Source organism: Gorilla gorilla, chromosome 3 (genome assembly GCF_029281585.2).
Source record: "Gorilla gorilla gorilla isolate KB3781 chromosome 3, NHGRI_mGorGor1-v2.1_pri, whole genome shotgun sequence".
Classification (NCBI taxonomy): domain Eukaryota; kingdom Metazoa; phylum Chordata; class Mammalia; order Primates; family Hominidae; genus Gorilla; species Gorilla gorilla.
The window spans coordinates 159,024,563-159,047,014 of record NC_073227.2 but is presented as its reverse complement, the minus strand read 5'-3'; the positions used below and the strand labels follow the sequence as shown (position 1 = coordinate 159,047,014).

At 35.6% G+C, this 22,452-nt stretch overlaps 1 protein-coding gene across 1 annotated transcript in view; it reads left to right on the top strand.

The window, feature by feature from the left end:
• Positions 1–3,673: 3,673 nt before the first annotated feature.
• The window catches only part of SLC7A11 (solute carrier family 7 member 11), a 78,495-nt gene continuing 59,716 nt past the window's right edge, over positions 3,674–22,452 (top strand). The window contains exons 1-3 of the mRNA XM_004040391.4: positions 3,674–4,525; positions 9,869–9,995; positions 13,938–14,053. Coding sequence (XP_004040439.1) covers positions 4,249–4,525; positions 9,869–9,995; positions 13,938–14,053 — 520 coding nt within the window. The 5' untranslated portion in view covers positions 3,674–4,248. The remainder of the gene's footprint in view (positions 4,526–9,868; positions 9,996–13,937; positions 14,054–22,452) is intronic.

The window sequence follows — 22,452 nt, the reverse complement described above, 5'->3', positions numbered from 1 at the left end:
TTCCCCCTCGCAATCACTAGAAATGCTTGTCTCCAAAGATAACCAGAGCGTTCTCAGACTATAGAATCATTTCACTTGTTTTTAAACTTTATATAAATTGAACCATGCAGTATATGCTTTTTTCTTCTGTCTTCTAACATTATGTGAGAGTCACCCATATTGTTTTTTTATATCACTACTGTTCGTCCTTTTTTTTATTGCATTGCAGTATTTCACTGAATACATACAATGATACATATATCCGTTGTACTGTTAATGGACATTTGGGTTATTTTCAAATGAATAAAGGTACTAGGAATGTTCTCATCCATGCTTTTTGGCATATAGATGCCCTGCATTTTTATTGGGCATATTCCCAGGAGTGGGGTTTTTTTGTTCAAAGGGTATGTGTCTGTTTAACTTTAAAAGATAACACCAAACAGCTTTCCATAATGGATGCACCAATTTGTGTCCCCCCCACCAGCAGTGTAAGAATTCTGGTTGCTCCATGCTGTCAGTACTCCTGGTATTGCCAGTCTGTCTCATGTGAGCCATTCTCAGTGGGAATTGATGGCTTATTGTGGTTTCGGTTTTAATTGTCCCAATAACTAATACTGTTGAGCAGTTTTTTACAAATGAATTGACTATTTTATTGAGCATCTGTTCAAATTTCTTGGCCATTTTTTATTGGGTTGTCTGTCATTTTCCTATTGATTTATACAAACTTATTTATTCTGGATATGAGACCTTTGCAAATTGCAAATATTTTGTCCCATTTTAAGATTCACTTTTATAATCAAATAATATATTTCAATAAACTCAAAATCTTAATTTTAATGTATTACACTGTATTTTTCTCTTTTTTGTATTAGGGCTTTGTGTGTCCCTTTTAAGAAATCCCTGCTTACACAAAGTTTAGAAATATATTCTGCATTTTCCTCTAGATCAGCACTGTCCAGTAGAATTATAATGGAAGCCACAACTTTGAACCACAGATATGATTTTAATTTTTAGTAGCCATAATAAAAAATAAAATAGGTAAAACTAATATGAATAATACAAATTGTTAATAACTTTTTTGTTATTTTTCTTTAAGACTTCAAGTTCTAGTCAGATTTCAAGGGCTGATAACCACATGTAACTAATTATTATCATATTGGGTGACCCATTTCTAGAAGCGTTCATGATGCACCATTCAAATTTAGCTCCATGATCCATGTGCAATTGACTTTTGTGTGTGTTATTAGGTAGCATACCTAGCAAGGAAACTAGGTAGCTTACAGAAGCAAATGAAGGTCTTCAGGATCCCGAGCCAGGAACTAAGACAGGGCATGATAGTACTAGGACTTTCTGAATATCTCTAATTTCTGCATATTCTCTCTTATTCCGTGAGGATATTTGCAACACGCCAGGGAACATGGCCACCAGTTGTTCTCAGATCACATCTTTACAATCGCCAACAACAGATGAAAAAAGCTGATTCTAATTCTGTTTAGAAATATCCCAGCTCAGGTAATATTCCAATACTCTGCAGCCAGAGCACTGGATTATTTTTGGCCAGGCCTAGATGATATGCCTGTATTTATAACCATGGGACAGAAATCGTTACTAGAAAACGGTAGCTACCAGTATACATTATTTCTATTTCTATTATGAGATGCTGTGAGGAAGCTAGGGCTATTACTTGTACACAATAAGCAGTAAATAAGTATTTGTGAATAGCACTAGGATAGTCTCATAATTTGACAGCTATACTTAAAATAAGGCCTAATACAGGATGAAAAATATGTATTCATTTGCTTTGAACACATTTTTATGATACACAAGTATTTGAGGACCGTCCAAACTCTTAGTTTACAAGCTTAGAACTGGCAATTTTAAGAGTTCAAGGCAATTCAACATTTTCTTTATAAACTGCATTTTCTACAGATTTTGGGGTGCTTAGAAGAGGTACACTGGTGCCCTTAGCAGCAATGTGCAGCTTTGCAAACATTCTGAGTGGTGGCCTCTATCTTACATGAAAGTACAATCCTTTTGGTTTTTAGTCTAACATCAGCCATTTTTCTTCATAATTAAAAAAAAAATACTGTGAGGAGGAAAATGTTATTTAATATTGAAAGAATAATCGTCCTTTATAATTCATTCAGTTTCCTATCTGAGTGGGGTCTTTGGCTCAACTTATGAGTTCAGTTATTTATAACAAAATTTAAAATTAAAGTGTGACACTGTGTTAATCAGAGAAAGTTGCTGTTCCCTGAGATTCCTAGTGTCCTACTTTTACCTCATATTTCTTCAGAGCTAATATGTTTCTCTTACTGGGAAAGAAAAGCTGCTCCTTAGGTCCATTAATCAGGAAAATTGTGTGAGTGGAAGGAGATGTGGGAGGAGGAAGAGAATTGGAAAGAGAAGAATCTCTATTTAGCTTCCTGCTTTGGGAGTTTTAGCAAGATTGCATGAGGAAAATGATCCATTTTTGTTTTTTGAAAGACATAACAACTGAGAAAAAGTATTTATTTTGGTTTTATAAAAACTTTAACTTGGTGTAGCTGAAACCAATTATATAGAATTTAGATAGATAATTTAAAAAGGAGAAAATGTAGCCTCAATTATTTGGATGGCAAAGCATTGAGGTGGTGTCATTTTCTCAGGTGTCAACATAACAGAAAATGGTTCTGACCTTTTCCATGCTACTTTCCTAATGGCGATTTCTCATTTCTTTCTTTGATCATCCTCACCATACTTGACTCCCTTCTTTCCCTGCCAACCTCTCACACACAGGCTTTTTGTTTGTGGTTTTTGTTCAAAGGTTCAGAAGCTTATTTAATGGTGCGTATAAAGGTAGCTTCAGGGTAATGATAACATTCAATTCTTCTCACTGAATCCAAAACCACATGTAACTATAGCCAAAAATGGTATCTAGGATTTATTTTCTTTTCATATTTGTTTTTTCTTGACACTTGGTTGAGAAAGTTAGAAGGGTTTAAAAATGTTTTGCCTTTTTGACTATCGCAAAGTAAATATTTTAATTTAGCTTACATTTTTAATGCATTTTAAATTTATAATCATAACAATAGTTTATATAATGTGGAAAAAAGTCATACATAATATCATTACTTTCTATAACTACTATTCTGTTTTCCTTTACAGTTTTGCTATATACATATTTTTATGTAATTGTAATTGTGTAATTTTGAACTTAGAATTTTTTTTGGTAATTCAAAGGAACAACATGACAATGAAGGATATGTATCTTTTACATAGTTCAAAAAAATCACCTAGTGCTAATGAGAATCAGAAAATGACTATTTTCTGGAGTCATGGTGAATTTTATATTAGTCACACTCAGATGGTGATTTAAAATACTGGTTTATTATGAGTAGTAAGAAATAATTTTATCTTTTAATGTTGAGGAAGGCTTATAGTTGTGTGTATGTGACAGCAGTATAAAGTGTAGAATCTTTTTAATTTTGTAAATATTGGATTTGACTGTATTGCCTTATCAAAAACTCAAAATAAATAAAAATAAGCATTACACAAATTATGGATTCAAACTGTGTTGTTATAAACAATGTAGCTTTAGGATACATTCTACTCACAAAACAGTCGCGTGTAAAATGTTTTTATACACGCATTAAAGAAAAAGAAACTCCTTAAAATGAAGTAACTATTTCCTGTTTCATTTTGTTTGAACAGCTTTTGTTGCTCACTACGAGTTGCTTTAAATCTCTGGGAAGGTCTGTTCCGAATTTACTACTTCTGGATTGGCTAAAATCTCTTTAAAGTGTGTGCTTTGTTCTCTAAAAAGCTTAGGTCAGTTGAGCAACAAGCTCCTCCTGTTTTTTTCTTTTTTTAAAAAAAAGAGCTGAGTAATGCTGGAGGCTTCTCATGTGGCTGATGCAAACCTGGAGAATTTGCATCATCATTTAGCTGTAGTAAGTTGGTGTGACAGGCAGGCGCTTAAATACAAGCCCATGAGGAAGCTGAGCTGGTTTGTAATGATAGGGCGGCAGCAGCAGCAGCAGCAGCAGTGGTGGAACGAGGAGGTGGAGAATTGAGAGCACGATGCATACACAGGTGTTTCTGAGTAGTAATTAGATCGCTGTGAAGGAAAAAGCATACCTTTGAGTTTTCACCTGTGAACACTATAGCGCTGAGAGAGACAGTCTGAAAGCAAAGAGGAAGACATCGATCAGTAACACCAAGAGACACCAAAGTTGAAAGTTTTGTTTTCTTTCCCTCTGTTCTATTTTTCCCCCGTGTGTCCCTACTATGGTCAGAAAGCCTGTTGTGTCCACCATCTCCAAAGGAGGTTACCTGCAGGGAAATGTTAACGGGAGGCTGCCTTCCCTGGGCAACAAGGAGCCACCTGGGCAGGAGAAAGTGCAGCTGAAGAGGAAAGTCACTTTACTGAGGGGAGTCTCCATTATCATTGGCACCATCATTGGAGCAGGAATCTTCATCTCTCCTAAGGGCGTGCTCCAGAACACAGGCAGCGTGGGCATGTCTCTGACCATCTGGACGGTGTGTGGGGTCCTGTCACTATTTGGTGAGTGCGACTTTTTCTCTTGTGGGGGCGTGGCTGTGGGGCTGGAAAGCTTGCTTTCTGGGAAAGCAAATGGTAGTTTTTGAGGAGTGAATGGATGGCAAAGGCCACACCAAATTTCTAAAATTTTTGTTCAGGTACGTGAACTACCCAGATGCAGCATCCGCTGTTGGTGTGATCTGGAACACCCTCAAATTGCTTCCTACAGGCTGTACTTTCTTTTCCTGACTAAGACGGGCTATCTTCTGACTTTTCTCTGTGGTGATGAGAGCAAAGGCTAACTTTCATGACCCAGGAAAAAACATGCACACTTTCTGTGCCGGGCAGTTGTACACTTAGCTTGGGCATTCTGGCAGCTGGCATGCTGAATGAGACACCTGTGAAGTGGAACCTGGCATGGCCTATTTAGACATAGAACGGAGTGTTCAACAGAAGTCTTACTGACTTTTTATTAGCCAAACAAATGGATGGCAGTCTTTATAAAAATATCTTTTAAGTTCATGTGCTTGTCACCTCTTAATATCCTTTCAAAAGTCCTTGACATGGGAGAGATGTATGATGGCGCATAACTCAATCCCTATCATAATGGGGTATATTGCAATGGCCTGAGCATGTTTGAAATTACTTTTCAACCTTTCATCTCTTCTCAATACCCATACACTTTTGCAATATAAGTTTTAAAACTTCAGTTGGGCGTTAGTTTTCTGTGCTTGCCCAGATCTGTTTTTTTCATTATATTTCACTTGTTCTCCAGGGACACAGAGAATTTGTCCACCTGTTCACTAAATTAATCTGAAGGGAACTGGCAGAAGTATAATTATGAATTTTTCTTCAAAATTTATGTCTCTTCTATTGATTTGAGAATTAATAGTAAAGAGGTAAATAAATGCCCCCTTATGGAGTAGGCAAATTACTAGAGAGCTACCTGAATTTGTTGTAAAGATGATAAAAACTGGTGAACTGTCAAACATTAAATGTGATTTATGCTATGAGGATTTATTTACTCTTCTTGGGAAAGATTCTGTACTTTAAAGTTGCTCTTTGTCTTAACTCTAGGACTAACACTAACTAACAGTACTAACGCTAACTCTAGGACTAATTAACAAGTACTAACTCCTGTTCCCATGTGTACCAATCCATTCATTCTTTCTACTCAGGCCTTGTGATGTTTTAAATCATTGGTTTGACACTCATCTAGAGAACTCAAATTCCATTTTTTTTTTTTTTTTTTTTTTTTTTTGAGACAGAGACTCGCTCTGTTGCCCAGGCTGGAGTGCAGTGGTGTGATCTCGGCTCACTGCAACCTCCACCTCCCAGGTTCAAGCAATTCTCCTGCCTAAGCCTCCCGAGTAGCTGGGACTACAGGTGTGTGCCACCACGTTGGGCTTATTTTTTGTATTTTTTAGTAGAGATGGGGTTTCACCGTGTTAGCCAGGATGGTCTCGATCTCCTGACCTCGTGATCCACCCACCTCAGTCTCCCAAAGTGCTGGGATTACAGATATGAGCCACTGCACCCGGTCCTCAAATTCCATTTTTAGGAAGAAGTTATTTTAAATAGAACTTGTTAAAACAAGTAGTATAGAAAGATTTATAGAGGAATTATTTGGGGTTTTTAGAGAGAGTTTGTGGTATTGTTTATAACTAACTTGTGCTTTATTAAATATTCAGTAACACTTGTGTATCATTATTTCCCAGTATTACTTCCCATCTTTATAAAATAATTTGGAGTAATATCATTATGAAAAACTCTAATAGTACCCTTAGCCACTATTAATATTAAAATAGCTCTGGTATATGCACTTATAGAAAAAGAGAAACCTAATTGTTGATCATCTTAAATGATTTTGTGCACCCTCAGCCTTTAAATCTTCCTACAGCACTTAATATATTCAGAATAAATCAATATCTAATCAGAAAAACCACAACCAGTTTACTGGACTTTGCATACTTATGTGCATGCAGCTTCCACTATGTGATTCAATTTTTGCACGTAATAAAAGATTATTCAGATGTAATAAAATAGATCAGTATGAGTATTGAACTAGTTAAAGTGTGTTGACTTGCACTATGAAAATATGCTTATGCATAAGTATTGCATATCATCTTAAGCAAAAGCTCAAAAAAAGTAAAAAGAGAGAAACAGCTAAGGAGACTAGCTAACATTACACTTGAGTTGGTATTCTTTGATTAGGAATTGCAGGGAGTGTGCTCTTGTATTAATCTACTTATCTTTATTTGCATTGCATTTGTCACTTAAGTTACCAGAAGCTTTTGGACAGGAGTGCCTCTGTAACAGCAAGCAAAGCAAAATCTGAAGAAAAAATAATCCTTCTTTTTAAAAAGACTCTAGAACTTTGGGACCAACTGCAAAGAATCTGTACATTTGGTTTAATACATATATATACTTTTTTTAAAAGTGAAGGGTCAATACATGGATTTTTACATCTTGTTTTGAACTTTTTTCATCTGGGCAAAATGGTTATGAAGCTTGAGACCTTTAAATGAAAATCATTCCCCCAGAACTCAGTTTAAACCTAGGGCAACCATCCTGGAGTTTCAGTAAAGCAAATAGAGGTCTAGGTATTGATTCTCTGACAATAAATTCTGAGGTACTTAAGACTCTTCCCAATAACATTTTATATTGGATCCTTTTCTGGACAGCCTACCAACATGGCGAATGTTTCCCCATGGAGAGTCAGTTGCAACTAGTTAAAATTAGTTATACGTAGATGAAATACATCAGTGTTCCCCAAATATTAGTCTGCAGACTAGTTACTTTAGAATTATTTGTACAAATTTTAAAATGATAGAGATTCTTGAATTTCTCTTGTGGACAATCTATACTCTCTTGATTAGAGTCTGTTTTTTGTTTGAGTGTTTTCGAATTAAAAATTATTCCCAGACTGAGCATGGTGGCTCATGCCTATAATCTCAGCACACTGGGAGGCTGAGGCAGACAGACCCCTTGAGCCCAAGAGTTCCAGACCAGCCTGGGCAACATGGCAAAACCCTGTCTCTACAAAAAATACACAAAAACTTAGCTGGGCATGGTGGTATATACCTGTGGTCCCAGCTACTTGGGAGGCTGACGTGGAAGGGTCACTTGAGCTCAGGAGGCAGAGGCTGCAATGAGGCAAGATTGTGCCACTGCACTCCAGCCTAGGTGCCAGAGTGATACCCTATCTCAAAAATAAAAAAAAAAAATTATTCCTAGGTGACTTTGACGTCATGATAAGTTTAGAAATCAGATATAAAATATGTGACACTAAGATTTCACTGAATATCCAAATTATATTTATATTGGACAGTTCTGTCTAAATTATTACTAATCAGTAGTACTTTTCTACACTTTTATTCTCAGAAGTAGATTGGAAAAAAATTGTGTTCTTACATTTGAGCACTTGGCAGTACAGATAGAACTTTTCACATAATGACAGGATTTTTTTTAAATTTTCTTGTTAATTACTCAAATTAATAAGTATAGCTATATTTCATGTGGTGCTTGCCATGTGTCAGGCCATGTACTGTCCTAGGTACCCACTGCCACATTTATACACACAACTCCTTTATGAGGTAGAAACTGAGATCTCCATTTCACAGAGAGTGAAACTGAGGTTTTGGGGAGTTGCATATTTGTCCAATTTTATGTGAATTGTATCGTTAAATGTTAAAAATTTAGCTTATAGTTAATTTGATCTAAAGTACACAAATATAAATTATAGCACCTCATTTTAAAAAGTATATTCTGGGCCGGACACAGTGGCTCACTCCTGTAATCCCAACACTTTGGGAGGCCAAGGCAAGCAGATCACCTGAGGTCGGGAGTTTGAGACCAGCCTGACCAAAATTGAGAAACCCTGTCTCTACTAAAAATACAAAAAATTAGCCGGGCGTGCTGGTAGGCACCTCTAATCCCAACTACTTGGGAGGCTAAGGCAGGAGAATCACTTGAACCCTGGAGGCAGAGGTTGCAGTGAGCAGAGATCGTGCCACTGCACTGCAGCCTGGGGGACGGAGTGAGACTCCATCTCAAAAAAAAAAAATATATACATATATATATATATATATATATATATATATATATATATATATATATATATATTCTGGCTGGGTGCAGTGGCTCACACCTGTAATCCCAGCACTTTGGGAGGTCGAGGTGGATGGATCTTCTGAGGTCAGGAGTTCAAGACCAGCTTGGCCAACATGGTGAAACCCCGTCTCTACTAAAAATATGAAAAGTAGCCAGATGTGGTGGCAGCCACCTGTAATCCCAGCTATTCGGGACCCTGAGGCAGGAGAATTGCTTGAACCTAGGAGGCAGAGGTTGCAATGAGCTGACAGCACCATTGCACTCCAGCCTGGGTGACCAAAAACTCCATCTCAAAAAAAAAAAAAAAAAAAAACACCCAGAGTGTACACTTCAAAAAACATCCAAGATAGCCTTTTATAGAAACAGAGTCAGAATTCATTTTGTTGACAAAATATATCCTACAAATTAAATGAAATCTTGGCCGAGCACAGTGGCTCACACCTGTAATCCCAGAACTTTGGGAGGCCAAGGCGGGCAGATCATGAGGTCAGGAGATCGAGACCATCCTGGCTAACACCGTGAAACCCCGTCTCTACTAAAAATACAAAAAAAATTAGCCAGGCGTGGTGGCGGGCGCCTGTAGTCCCAGCTACTCGGGAGGCTGAGGAAGGAGAATGGTGTGAACCCAGGAGGCGGAGCTTGCAGTGAGCCGAGATTGCGCCACTGCACTCCAGGTTGGGGGACAGAGTGAGACTCCGTCTCAAAAAAAAAAAAAAAAAAAAGAAATCTTGCAAGGCAGAGAGTCCATGGTTTTCTTAAGAGTGGATACAGCTTGTTCATTTTGATTTTCCACAGAAACATAATTTATTAAAAGGGTTCTCAAAAAATAACTCAAAAAACTTAAAAGCTAACTCAAACATTTGGACTAATGCCTTGTCTTGGTGTGAGGTTGTGTTCTTCTAAAAATAGGTCAATATTATTGACATCTCTCTCCTCTTTTTCCCCTATTTCCAGATTTTCAGCTCAAAATTCTGGAACACATGATATTGTTGTAGTCATGTATCTTTGTCATTTCAAGTAAAATTACAGTGTTCAAATAGAATAAACTAAACCTCAACTGTGAGGATGTTAGAAAAGGAACTTGGCAGGTCTTAGCAATTAGATGATGGTTATTTGTCTTGAGTAAGGATGCCATTCAGACCAAAGGAGGTAGTTACATCTCAGGCAACATATAAACATTATTGTATCTATTCTAATGCTGGGTGTCTTGAAAATGTATTAAATTGGTACCATTTTGTGACAAATATTTCACAGGAGCCTTGTCTTATGCTGAATTGGGAACAACTATAAAGAAATCTGGAGGTCATTACACATATATTTTGGAAGTCTTTGGTCCATTACCAGCTTTTGTACGAGTCTGGGTGGAACTCCTCATAATACGGTAAGAGCATAGTAGAAAGAATTAAGAAAAAATAAACCAATTCATTCTTATGAATCACCTTGATTATTTTTAACTGGTTAGACATATGCATGTCATGTGACTACATGATAAACATGTCTACCTCAGGATATAAAGCCTGTGATAAAATACCTTTCTGAATTAAGATATTTTTAATGCAATTTTATCACTGACAAGCAGTTCACCAGCAATGCCAAACTTTTAGAAGTATCTACCTTTCTTTGACCCTCAGCTATTCTCTTTGACACTTCCAGGAGAAAGATGCTTACTTGAAAGAATATGAACATGAAAATTCACCTGGATACCTTTTGACCAACTAGACCAAATTAAATATTGAAGTTTTCTCTTATTGTAGATTATATCATTAAGGCATTTAACTTTACTTAGTCATTGTGACCAAGACACTTCTGTGCCTCACAACTTAGTTGGTCGCCAAGTCTAATACTTTATAAAAAACAGAGTTTGCATGACAGAGTCAAATGACTCATTTCCTTATATTAAACAGATCAGGAACTACAGTTCCAAAAGTCTTTTTTGATTTTATTGTTGTAACAATGTGTTTACATTCCTGCTTGTCTCGGTTTAAAATCACACTGAATAGTGCTAAGTCACTCTGAATAGCAAATTTCCTTCGACTTTGTGGGAAGCTTATGATGTCATATGAGCATTTCAGAGTATCACAGTTCCTTAAGGCTAACTACTTCGATAAAATGTGATGTGCACATTCTGATTACAGAATTTAATGGATATTACTAGGGAAACTTGCTCTTATCAAACTTATCAAACATATGTGATTGAGAGCTCATGTGAGCTTTTATGGCTAAGTGCCAAATACAGTGCTAGTAAGTATTGACAACCCTAATCATGAGTTTTACAGTGTTAGAAGTCTTTTTTTTTAACCAAAAAAAGATCTTCAAAGTAGTATATGCTTCATGAAGTCTTTTTCATTTTAAACAACTCTGCATTATTTAAAATTGTTATAATGAAATAATAATAAGTATTTTTTTCCTCTCCTGAAATTCCTGTATCGGGAATGTACTTCTGTTCCTTTTGGTTATCTCAATCTTATCTGCTCTTCAAAGGTCATCTTAAATCCTTTCTTTCCCACAATTAATTTCCTGTTTATTCTAATTTATGTTATGTCTTTCATCTCTAAATTCTTCTGAAAATTCTATCTCTGCTTCACATTTGGCATTGAGCATGATACCTTCTATTCTTCCTTAATATTTTAGGTGTCTATATTTTGTTTCCCTTTTAAAACTGCCAACGTTTCAAGCATACAAAGATAAGATCTTTTTGTAACCCATATACTACTTAGGTCAGTGCCCTTTTTTTGGCATATATTAAATTATTTTTGAATAAGTAATTGAAAGTTTAAAGTTACAATATATTGTGTACAACATACTCAGCATTCAAATGCATGTACTACTTATTGGCTGCTGGCCTGTCAGGCTGGTGGGCTTTGGAGCTTAATACAGTTGGACTTGACTCCATCTTCGGCCATGTATTGGTTGTGTAACTTTGGCTTATTGCTTAGCATTATGATGAACATGATCATTCCATATAAATATAGCTTATATCTTACAGTAGCACAGATAAAATATTCATATATTTATTTATTCCACAAACTGCTACTGAATGGTAAATGGCAATAAAAAGAGATCTAAAATGAAATCAGCCACAATTTCTGCTCCCAGGTAGCGGATAATCAAATGTTACTTTAATTTAAAAAAAAAACTACTTTTCTCTGTGTGTGTGTGTGTCTGTTGACAGAGGAAAGTACCTTTGTATTCTAGAAGTTTTTAAAATATGTTCATATATCTCTTTGTCATAACATACTCATATTGCTGAGTTGGCCTTTTAAATAGGCAGAATAACAAATGACATGAGGAGGGACAAAATATCTAAGTATGTAAACATTTCTCTTCTTTTACTAATACCCATAGTTCCTAAGTACTTCCCATTCAAATTATACCTTTAGATTAAGTTAGTATTGCCAGAAATAATCTGTAAAACACAGATTTCAAGGAGAGAAATATTATCTATCTGTAACAGCAGGGGTCATTAAACCGAATTTGTGTGTTCACTATATATTCAATATATATTGGGTTTCCACTATATGATAGACACTGTACTAAACACTGGAGATAAAATTGTGATTAAGATAGATAAGATTTTGTACCCTTAGAGCTCAGAGTCAAGTGGGAGGAAATCATTATCAATCGAGAAATCACATAGGTAAATATAAAATTGCTACTGTGATAAGCACTGTGGAAGACAGGCCAAGGGCTTCAGTATGAATATACTCCAAGAGATCTGGCCCAGTCAGAGGTTGGAGAAGTTTTCCCTGGGAAAGGAAAATTGAACCAAGATCTGAAGTATAAAACTTAGTCAATGAGTTGCAGAGGCTGCAGGCAGAGAAGATTCGTATCCTTCTAGTGGGAGGAAGCTAACTGAAGAAGTAGGGCGAGCTTAGACCAGATGGAGCCTTGAATGCAATGTGAAGGCTTTTTGCATATCCTGAACATATGTTGAAAGCACTAAAATGACATAATCAGATTTTAAATTATACATAAAAAATTGTATAAATGATGGAGAATAGGATAAACAGTTTTGTTTGGGGAAGATGGGAGGGTGTCTAGGAAAAGAAGAAAATGAAAAACCTTATGCCGCTCTCCAGTATCAGCCAGCCAAAGCTGGGAACATGTAATGGTGGTTGGTTTTCTGATAATCTGTGGATCAGGCATGAATGTTGGGTAACCACGAGAAGAAAGAGAAGCTAAAAAGGAAGTTTGGCATAAGAAATTAGATAATTGCTGCCGGGCACGGTGGCTCACGCCTGTAATCCCAGCAGTTTGGGAGGCCGAGGCAGGTGGATCATCAGGTCAGGAGTTCGAGACCAGCCTGACCAATATGGTGAGACCCTGTCTCTATTAAAAATACAAAAAATTAGCCAGGCATGGTGGCATGCACCTGTAATCCCAGCTACTCAGGAGGCTGAGGCAGGAGAATTGCTTGAACACGGGAGGCGGAGGTTGCAGTGAGCTGAGATCGTGCCACTACACTCCAGCCTGGGGGACAGAGTGAGACTCCATTTCAAAAAAAAAAAAAGAAATTAGATAATTGCACAGACTTGCATGTTTATGGAAAAAATATGCATTCATATATACATACATCTAAAATGAAAAGGTCTGTGCAATTTTCTCATAAAAATATTTGAAGAATTAAAATAGAAAGATGTATTACCTATATTTCTATATACCTGAATTTATTTCATATTCTTGTCTCATTTATATTTTCTTAATTGTATCAGATTATAATCTATTATTTTTAAATTTATATTTTATATCTGAATGTTACTATAGGATTAAGAATAATCACTTGACTTTTAGTTTTTGTCTGTACAGAAAAAATAAGAGTAAAACAACGTCAAATATTTAGGCATGTATTTGCAGGGAACACTTAATACTAATTTTTTAGGTTGAGTGTTGTGTTCATTCTTTTGACTATGCCCTGACACATTAGATCTGTACGGCATTAACTAATTCATAATATGGCTGAAGTTTACTTACTGACTTTTTGAGAAAGAAGATGGCTTCCTGTAAGGCTAGCTCTGTCAAGATCTCATGTAATAAACCAGATTTTTAAGGAAAAGTCAAATATGGGAGAGCAGGGGAAAAGTTGATAGTACTTACCCTTGTTCCCAAGAATATGTGAAGTTTAAAATCTAGCCACCAATGTTACAGGAAGTACTTCATTTGGAATGTCTGTGGCAACCTAATCAAGTACGGAATTCTGAAAACTATGGACTTTCATATTTAACATGTTCCGTGTGCTAAATACACTTAAGGTAGAAAAAATTAATGAAAATGCTGTTTTTTCCCCTGTGGTTAACCTAAATATATACTTTTTTTTTTTTTTTAGCCCTGCAGCTACTGCTGTGATATCCCTGGCATTTGGACGCTACATTCTGGAACCATTTTTTATTCAATGTGAAATCCCTGAACTTGCGATCAAGCTCATTACAGCTGTGGGCATAAGTGAGTATTATAGCTATATATGTGAAAAAGGAAAAACAACACAAAAATGATTGAAGACAAAGTGTCTTTAGACTTTTTGCATTGCGGGATTGCCTCTCACATCATGTTCTTTTTGCTTACAGTTCCAAATTTCTACTGGAAGGATTTGGAGTGGGATCCAATATTGTATTCCACGCCAGTTTTGTATTTGGTCAATAGATATGATGGATAATCTTTTTAAACAGTAAAAATCACCTTACTAGTAAAATATTAAGTCTATTATACATGAACAAGACTTTTAAAGAGAAAACCCCAATTATTTTAGAGATTACTTGAATTGGAAATTAGCTATATATTGAATTATATCTCATGTGTAATCATGGAGTTACCTTTATGTAGTGGGTGTTTAAGTTGTACTTATACATTTTGTAGTGTTAGCAGCTGTCACTCCCAGTGTTATAATGTCAGCTGCCTGTTGTTGGTCATGAAAAGAATTTTCTTTCAAGATTCATTATTAGTAGTATTTTCTAACTAGATTTCTTTATGGTTTCCAAATTAAGAAGTTGTTCATCTTTTATCAATGGGCACAAATATTCATTCATTAAAAAAAGAAACAAAAAGAAGAACATGTACAAAATTGCATGAGTGATATGAAGCCATATATGACTCTAATTCCCCAAAAGATGCCAGGTACCAAATCCTTAAATATGGGAAAGGATAACTTAATTCTAGGTGCCATTTGAATCACTGTCTTAAGAATCAATATGATCACATTTAACCGAGTTTTAGCTACTCATAAAGAGAAAGCTACACAGGAATAACAGAACTGCATAATTGTGGAAGAATTTTTAGTTTGTATGGCTAAGGTGTTTCAATGGGACAATGCCTGGGGTATTGCCTGTAATTTACATATTGCCTGTAATTCATTTATTTATTTTTAATTAAAATTTAAAAAATAGATTTAAGGGGTACAATGCAGTTGTGTTACGTGGATATATTGCGTAGTGGTGTAGTCTGGGCTTTTAGTGTAACCATCACCCAAATAGTGTACATTGTAGATATTAAGTAATTTTCATCCCTTATCCTCCTCCTATTCTCTCATCTCTCTGAGTCTCCGATGTCTATTATTTCACACTCTACGTCTATGTGTATACATTATTTAGCTCCCACTTATAAGCGAGAACCTATGGTATTTGACTTTCTTTTTCTTTAATTCCACTTAAAATAGTGACTTCCAGTTCCATCCATGTTACTTGCAGCAAAGACATTATTTTATTCAATTTATTAAGAACACAATAAAAAATGGTAGCTATTTATACTTTTGGAAAAACATCATTTGACGTTCCAGGAGACTAGAGACCTATTCATTGCTGTATTTCCAGCCCCTCACTTAGCTCCTAGCATGTTGTTGGTGCTCAGTAAGTATTTGTTGACTTGATTTTCTGAGAAGTCTAAGAATTTTTTCTCCAGCAGAAAAGTCTATAGTCTGTTTACTTGTTAAACTTGGAGGATTAGATATCTTCAATATATTTCCAGGCAGTGGGAAAATGATAAAAATGAAATAGAGTTTGCTTCATATTATGTTCAGATCTAGCAGTCTAAGTTTTTGAGGGTTGAACCATTTGAGCATAGTGGTTACAGTTTAGGCTTTGGAGGGAAACAACCTGGAATTGAAACTTGGTGTTACAATTCTTAGTTTTGTGATCTTGTGCTAATTTTTAAACCTATTTAAGCCCCAGTTTTATTTATTAGGAAAATGCCTATGAAAAGGTAATCTATTAATATCTTGAATGGCTGAAGGAAGATGAAATTAAGCCAAATTTTTTGTTTAGGTCACATTCTTTTTCATTATTTTTTCTTTTTTTTTTTTTAGCTTTCATTTTGAGTTCAGAGGTACATGTGCAGTTTGTTACATAGGTAAACTCGTGTCATGGGGATTTGGTGTACAGATTGTCTCATCACCCAGGTACTAAACCTGGTACCCAAGCTATTTTTTTTCTGATTCTCTCCCTCCTTCCAAACACCCTCAAGCAGGCCCAGTGTCTGTTGTTCCCCTTTGTGTTAATGAGTTGTCGTCATTTAGCTCCCACTTATACGTGAAAACATGCAGTATTTGGTTTTCTGTTCCTGTGTTAGTTTGCTAAGGATAATGGCCTCTAGCTCCATCCATGTTCCCGCAAAAGACATGATCACAGTCAGATTTTTAAGACCTTTAACAGAGTGCCTTGCCTATAGAAAGTTCTTGATAAGTCCACTGTTCAACTAAGGGACTGAACTAACAGCCATTGTTATATTCACCATTTTCTTGTCCCTTGAATGACTGAGGCAGAATCATATCACAATTATTATATTTAAAAAAGAGAAGAGCAGGGGTGGCATTTTTGAGAGCTCTGTAAATTAACAATAATAGTTATTAATTAAAAGCCATAACCAGAAGACTAAGTAGATTGCATGTAAACATTTATAAATCCACAAATTTTACTCACTTTGGAGTTAAAATTATATGAATAATAATGCTATATTTATGTTTTTATAAGTCTAGATAACTCTCTTCTTGTTTATCCCAATTCAATTAAACATTTTAAAGGGAAAATTCGTGTCTCTGAGGATTAAATGAAAACTGCTCAAACTAAACTTTAGAACAGTTCTAGGAAAGGATAACCATGTTGGGATTTACAAAACCTCTGTAGTAGACATTGGTGACGGAATAGTTAACAAGGAGCCTGAGTAAATCTTAGATGAACCCAGACATTTCCTTCTATTTTTGCCATGAGTTATTACATTCATTTTTAAATTTTGATGTTCCTTTTGCAAGCTTGAAATTCGGAGAAAGAAATGTGTTCCCATAATCAGCAACAGTTAAAAAGCAAACTGGATATCCTTATGACTCAGCGGTAGGTAATGTAAATCAGTGCCCTAATCGGGAAAGTCAAACTGTCTGTAAGAAAAATTTAGCTTTCATGGAGCAACAGCGGGTGGAGATGGAGATAGAGAAGGAGAAATTTATCTAGGGGCAAATCTCTCACATCCTGCTTTCTTCAAAGTGAGTCTAGGTGATTTTCTACCTGTTAGGGGTGGAAGGTTACCAAGATGTAGAAAATAGAGTTGAATTTCATGAATTGCTTCCCTGTGATCCCTGGGGAAGGAAACAGTTTGTGGTCATTTGAAATCTCTAGTTAAGCATAGAAAAAGGGCAAACCTGAAGGGTCTTGCTACATCATAGAAAAAAAGAATTTCAAATTTTGTGAAATGTTAGCCAACCATTTGAGAGATGATAATGGGATAAGGGTGGGGGGTTAAGTAAATACTAATTCACCCCCATTGTTTAAGTACTGTATTTCATTTCTGTCAAATTTAATGAAGATAAAAAAGTTTTCGCTTATACAAATTTCATCCATTCCAGTAAACATGTCAGGTGCATGGAAGTTTAGATGGAAAATCTTACAGATTCACATTTGGCTGCTCTCTTATAGCCCAATATTTAATTACTTTCTTTTATTCTTTTTTTTTTTTGAGACGGAGTCTTGCTCTGTCGCCCAGGCTGGAGTGCAGTGGCGTGATCTTGGCTCACTGCAAGCTCCGCCTCCTGGTTTCACGCCATTCTCCTGCCTCAGCCTCCAGAGTAGGTGGGACTACAGGCGCCCGCCACCACACCCTGCTAATTTTTTTGTATTTTTAGCAGAGACGGAGTTTCACCATGTTAGCCAGGATGGTCTCCATCTCCTGACCTCGTGATCCGCCCGCCTCGGCCTCGCAAAGTGCTAGGATTACAGGCATGAGCCACCTCGCCCGGCCTGTAATTACTTTCTTCACCTTCTGTAGAAGTTCATGAATTTTCACTGCTTTTATAGATTCAATAAGCATTGAAGTATGTTCAATATTTAAAATACTTATCTGTTCTGTATTCCTGAAATTGGACCCTATATAATTATACACTTGAATGTCAGAATATTATAATAAAAATATTCTCCTTAAGATATGAGATCTAGTCCCAGATCCATCCCTAACACCATCAATTGTTGGATGTCAATTTCCTTGCTAGTTTATTTTATCTATATAAAATAAAGATGAGTTAAGAACCCCATCCTAATTCTCAAACTTTTGAAAGTAATTGGGAGGAACAAGCAAAATAACATTTGTGATTGTATTGTGAAAAAAATTAGCCAGTTCTACAAACGTATTACTTTATATTCTTTTTGAAATCTATATTTTCCTGGCACCATTAAATTACATAAAAGAAAATCTAGGACTATTTCTGTGTTAACACTTCAAATACAGCATATGAAGTGGCTCTGTTTAAATCTTTGAAGTCTGGCTATACCTACTTCTTTTCTACCATAAGTAACTTACCAACACAACCAATTCTTAGGTAAATAAACATAGTATTAAAATATACAAGTACTGCAGAACAACTATCACATACTTTAGGAGGATGACAGGCAAAATGTGGAAACAAAGGGTCCTGTAGCTAACATAAATGTGAACTTTTGCAGAGAGAAAGAGCCATCACGAGTTTAAAAGAACTAGGTACACCAAGGGGATCATGTATGTCTTTTGAACTACTTCCTCATTGTTGCCTGGGAACTAATGGTAAAAGTGTGGGCTCCAGAGTTAGATTACCTGGGCTCCAGACCCATCTTCACTGTTACTACCTATGCAAACATACACAAGTTAAACAATATCTCAAGTCTCAGCTGCTCATCTGAAAAATAAAGCCAATAAAATGACTATGTCATAGAGATGTGAGGATTAAATAACATTATTCATGTAAAGTCTTTGTACAATGTCTGCCATAAAGTAAGTTTATATTTATATATCACTTAACATTTTTATTCCCAATAGTGAGATCCTAGATACAAACTGTCACTCTGCTTTTTAAAGGGTTTGTTGCTACCTGTCTTCTCTAAAATTAATGCATCCAGGAGATGAATTCTAATAAAAAGATAAAAGGAATCCAGGCAGTCATTACAAAACAGCAGTGAAACAACCCACTTTATCTCAACATGTAACATACATACACAATATCCATATATTTTATCAGTTAAGCACAAAGTACTCAGAATTCAGAAGCCAAGAAGAATCAATCTGACCCTGGGAGAAAACCCAATATATCTAGACTCTGTAATCTCACTCTTCAAAACCCAAAGACAGACTTGAATTACATAGTGCAGAAAGAAATACTTGCCAGTCCTTAAATCACAGCTTCAGTCCTTAACATTCCCCTAAACATCCTCTTCAAATATAGCTTCCTTCAGATATGTATTTCTTATCTCCAGGATTTATAGATATAACTTCCATTGCCACGTTTCAGTTCTTAGGAAACTGCATCATAAATAAGTAAATAAAAGCTATATGTCCCTGTATTTTTATTTTGGTAAAATTTAAGGTGAGCATACAAAAAATGCCCAAACTGATATAATTATTTCCTCATGTGTGAAATTAGCAAATTGTTATTCAAAGGAAGTAAAACTAGGACCAGAGAGCTGGCCCAGATTTCTTTCATTATTGCAATGTGGGTAGGTAGTATTTTTTAAAAGTATATATTATTTGTTTCAGAAACTTAGAAAGCTCTTGCATTTGGTGAATCCGAAGTCCCTTTTCAATATTGTTGGAGAAGCAACATACATAGACATAAATTTCACTGTAAAGACACATGATGAAACAGCAGTTATAGCCACCGGAGAAGCTTCACTGTACCTCTCAGTGGCTGCCTTGTTACTTGTTAAACTGTGTCTTCAGGGTAATTCAGGTGCATCTCAGCTGGAATTTGGTGTACCAAATAATGAGTACAATGTCTGGATGCTCAGATAAAGCAAGGTTTTGAGAACCCTTTGAAAAAAATTCATCTTTTTTTTCTTAAAAAGTTTTATTGAGGTGTAATTGACATACAATAAACCACACATGCTTTAAATGTACAGTTTGATAAACTGTGATGTATGTATTCACTTGTGAAACTATCACCACAATCAAGTACCCAGCAATGGAATTGCTGGATCATATGATAGATTTATTTTTAGTTTTTTGAGGCACTTCCATACTGTTTTCCGTAGTGGCTATACTAATTTACATTCCTGCCAGCAGCGTACTAGCATCTTAATGAGAATTTTTGTTGAGCTATCTGAGAGGAAAGCAGGGTGAGATGATCAATTCATAGTATCTGTTTAATTTTGTCTTCCATTTGCCTAAGAAAACTTTATAAAGTATTTTTTAAAATCCCAAATACCCAGGTTTTTTTTAATATTTCAATAGGCATTAGGTACTTATACTCTTTATGAAAGTAACAAAACCTCTTTCTTATTTTCAAACATATAGATAGTTAGTTGTTCCAAAAATAAAAATGCCTCTCTTTCTCTTCTTCCTTCCTCCCTGCCTGCCTCTTTTCCTTTTTATCCTTCTCCTTTCCTTTCCTTTCTTTTTCTCTCTTTCTCTCTATGTAACAGTTCTTTTCTACTGTGGAAAGAACTTTCATAAATACAGAGTGCTTTGGGTTTTAGGAGCCCTATTTGAAAGAAAACACTGCCCTTTTGTTGCCACATGAGACAATTTTTTCACTTTTACACCAACATTGAACCTCCTTAATTAAAACAATAATCATTATTGTGTAATGACTCATCACACAGTCATTTGCATAGAAAAGGAAAGGAATCACTGGATGATGGAGCAGGGAGCAGAGTTACACTAACTTATTTTCCATACATAAGTGCCTTATACTGGGGAGAGATAAATAATTTTATTTTTGTGATTCCTATGATAAAATAATGCACTTTGTCATTGACAACAGACCTGTCTATCCCTTCACATTTTCAGCTTCCAACACAGATGAACCCCTTAGATGCCCCTGTAGCTTATTCAGGGGTTTGGCCTTTTTGATCATTCTCATAATTACTCCTTTGAAATATTTCTTCATTAGTAACCCCGTATTTCACTTTGTATGAGACCTTCTGATCCCTTATTTTTCCCATCTTGGAGTTTTTTCCAAAAACAAAATGTATTTTATTGCTTCATTTACTTTTAACATTTTGTCATCTTTATTGAGGTATATATAACAAATAAAATTATAATTTTAGGGTGTACAATGTAATGATTTTATTTATATATGTATTTATATATATATATATATAGTGAAATGATTGTCACAATCAAGTGAGTTAACACCTCTATCATGTCATTTAGTTACCCCTCTTTGTTTTGTTTTGTGGTGAGAACATTTAAGTATATTTCAAGCATACAATTCAGTATTTGAAACTATAGTCACCAAAATGCTATATGTTCATCACAAAATTTATTAAACTAGTCCTAAAATAAATTTAAAAAACTGAAAATTATTTAGTGTTCTATCACTTATAAACACCTGCTGTTGATGTTTTGGCAAATATGTTTCCAGATCTTTCTATTTCTCCTTCCTTCCTTCCTTCCATCCTTCCTTCCTTCCTTCCATCCTTCCTTCCTTCCTTTCCCTCTTCCTTCCTTCTTTCCATCCATTCCTCTAACTTGCTGTATTGATCAGTAATATATCATGAATATCCTTTCTTGTAATAAATATTTAACTGCCTCATAATTTTAAGTGGCTGCATATAAACTATTAAAATGACATACCTTGATTAGCCTTCCTTTAGGAGGTTTAGACTATTTCCATTTTTTTGCCTTTAAAGATTATGTGTTGCTAACATTTGCATTGATTGTTAAATTCTGAAGTGAGCTAGTAACTATATCAGGCAGTGAAAACTGTGAGGCGGACTCATTACTATGTATAAGGAAAACTTCCAATTGCAATTTGAATAACAAGAATTCCGTAGGAGTTTTGTTTCATTCTTTGAGAAATATCTTTACATTTTAAACATTTGTTCAGGGAGAATATACCTTTATAAATATAAAGGTTATAGTTAATAACCGTAAATGTCAGGAATAAAGTAGTATTTTGGGTTGTTCTAAGCATAAGGTTGTGGAAAGAGTATAAAGTTGAAATCCACTGTCTACAATAACCTCAGTCATCCCAGCAGAGTAGGGGAGAAAGGTCTTAGAGCATCACCATTTCCCTTGTGCCTTAGATTTTCTAACTGAGGATCCAGTTCATTCATTCAACAAAAATGTATTAAGCTACCTGGGCCAGGCGTGGAGCTGGATACCAGCAATACAGCAATGAATAACCCTTGCTCTATCCTTGAGGTTTTCATGGTCCACAAGGTGTCAAAGGTGGATAGTTATTACTGCTTGGGAATATGTAGACAGCATCAGTAAGAATGAAAAATTCTGCTGGCTTTGAACCCAATGTGCATCCTAGCCTGGTTAGTCTTTTGCACTCATCATTTAGATATTGTGCTCAAGTCCTAAAACATATCTTGAAAAACTATACTTGTACGGTAGGTTGAAAGTCGCCCCTTGACATGCTAATTAGAAAGAAGACAACCAAAAGAAAAGTG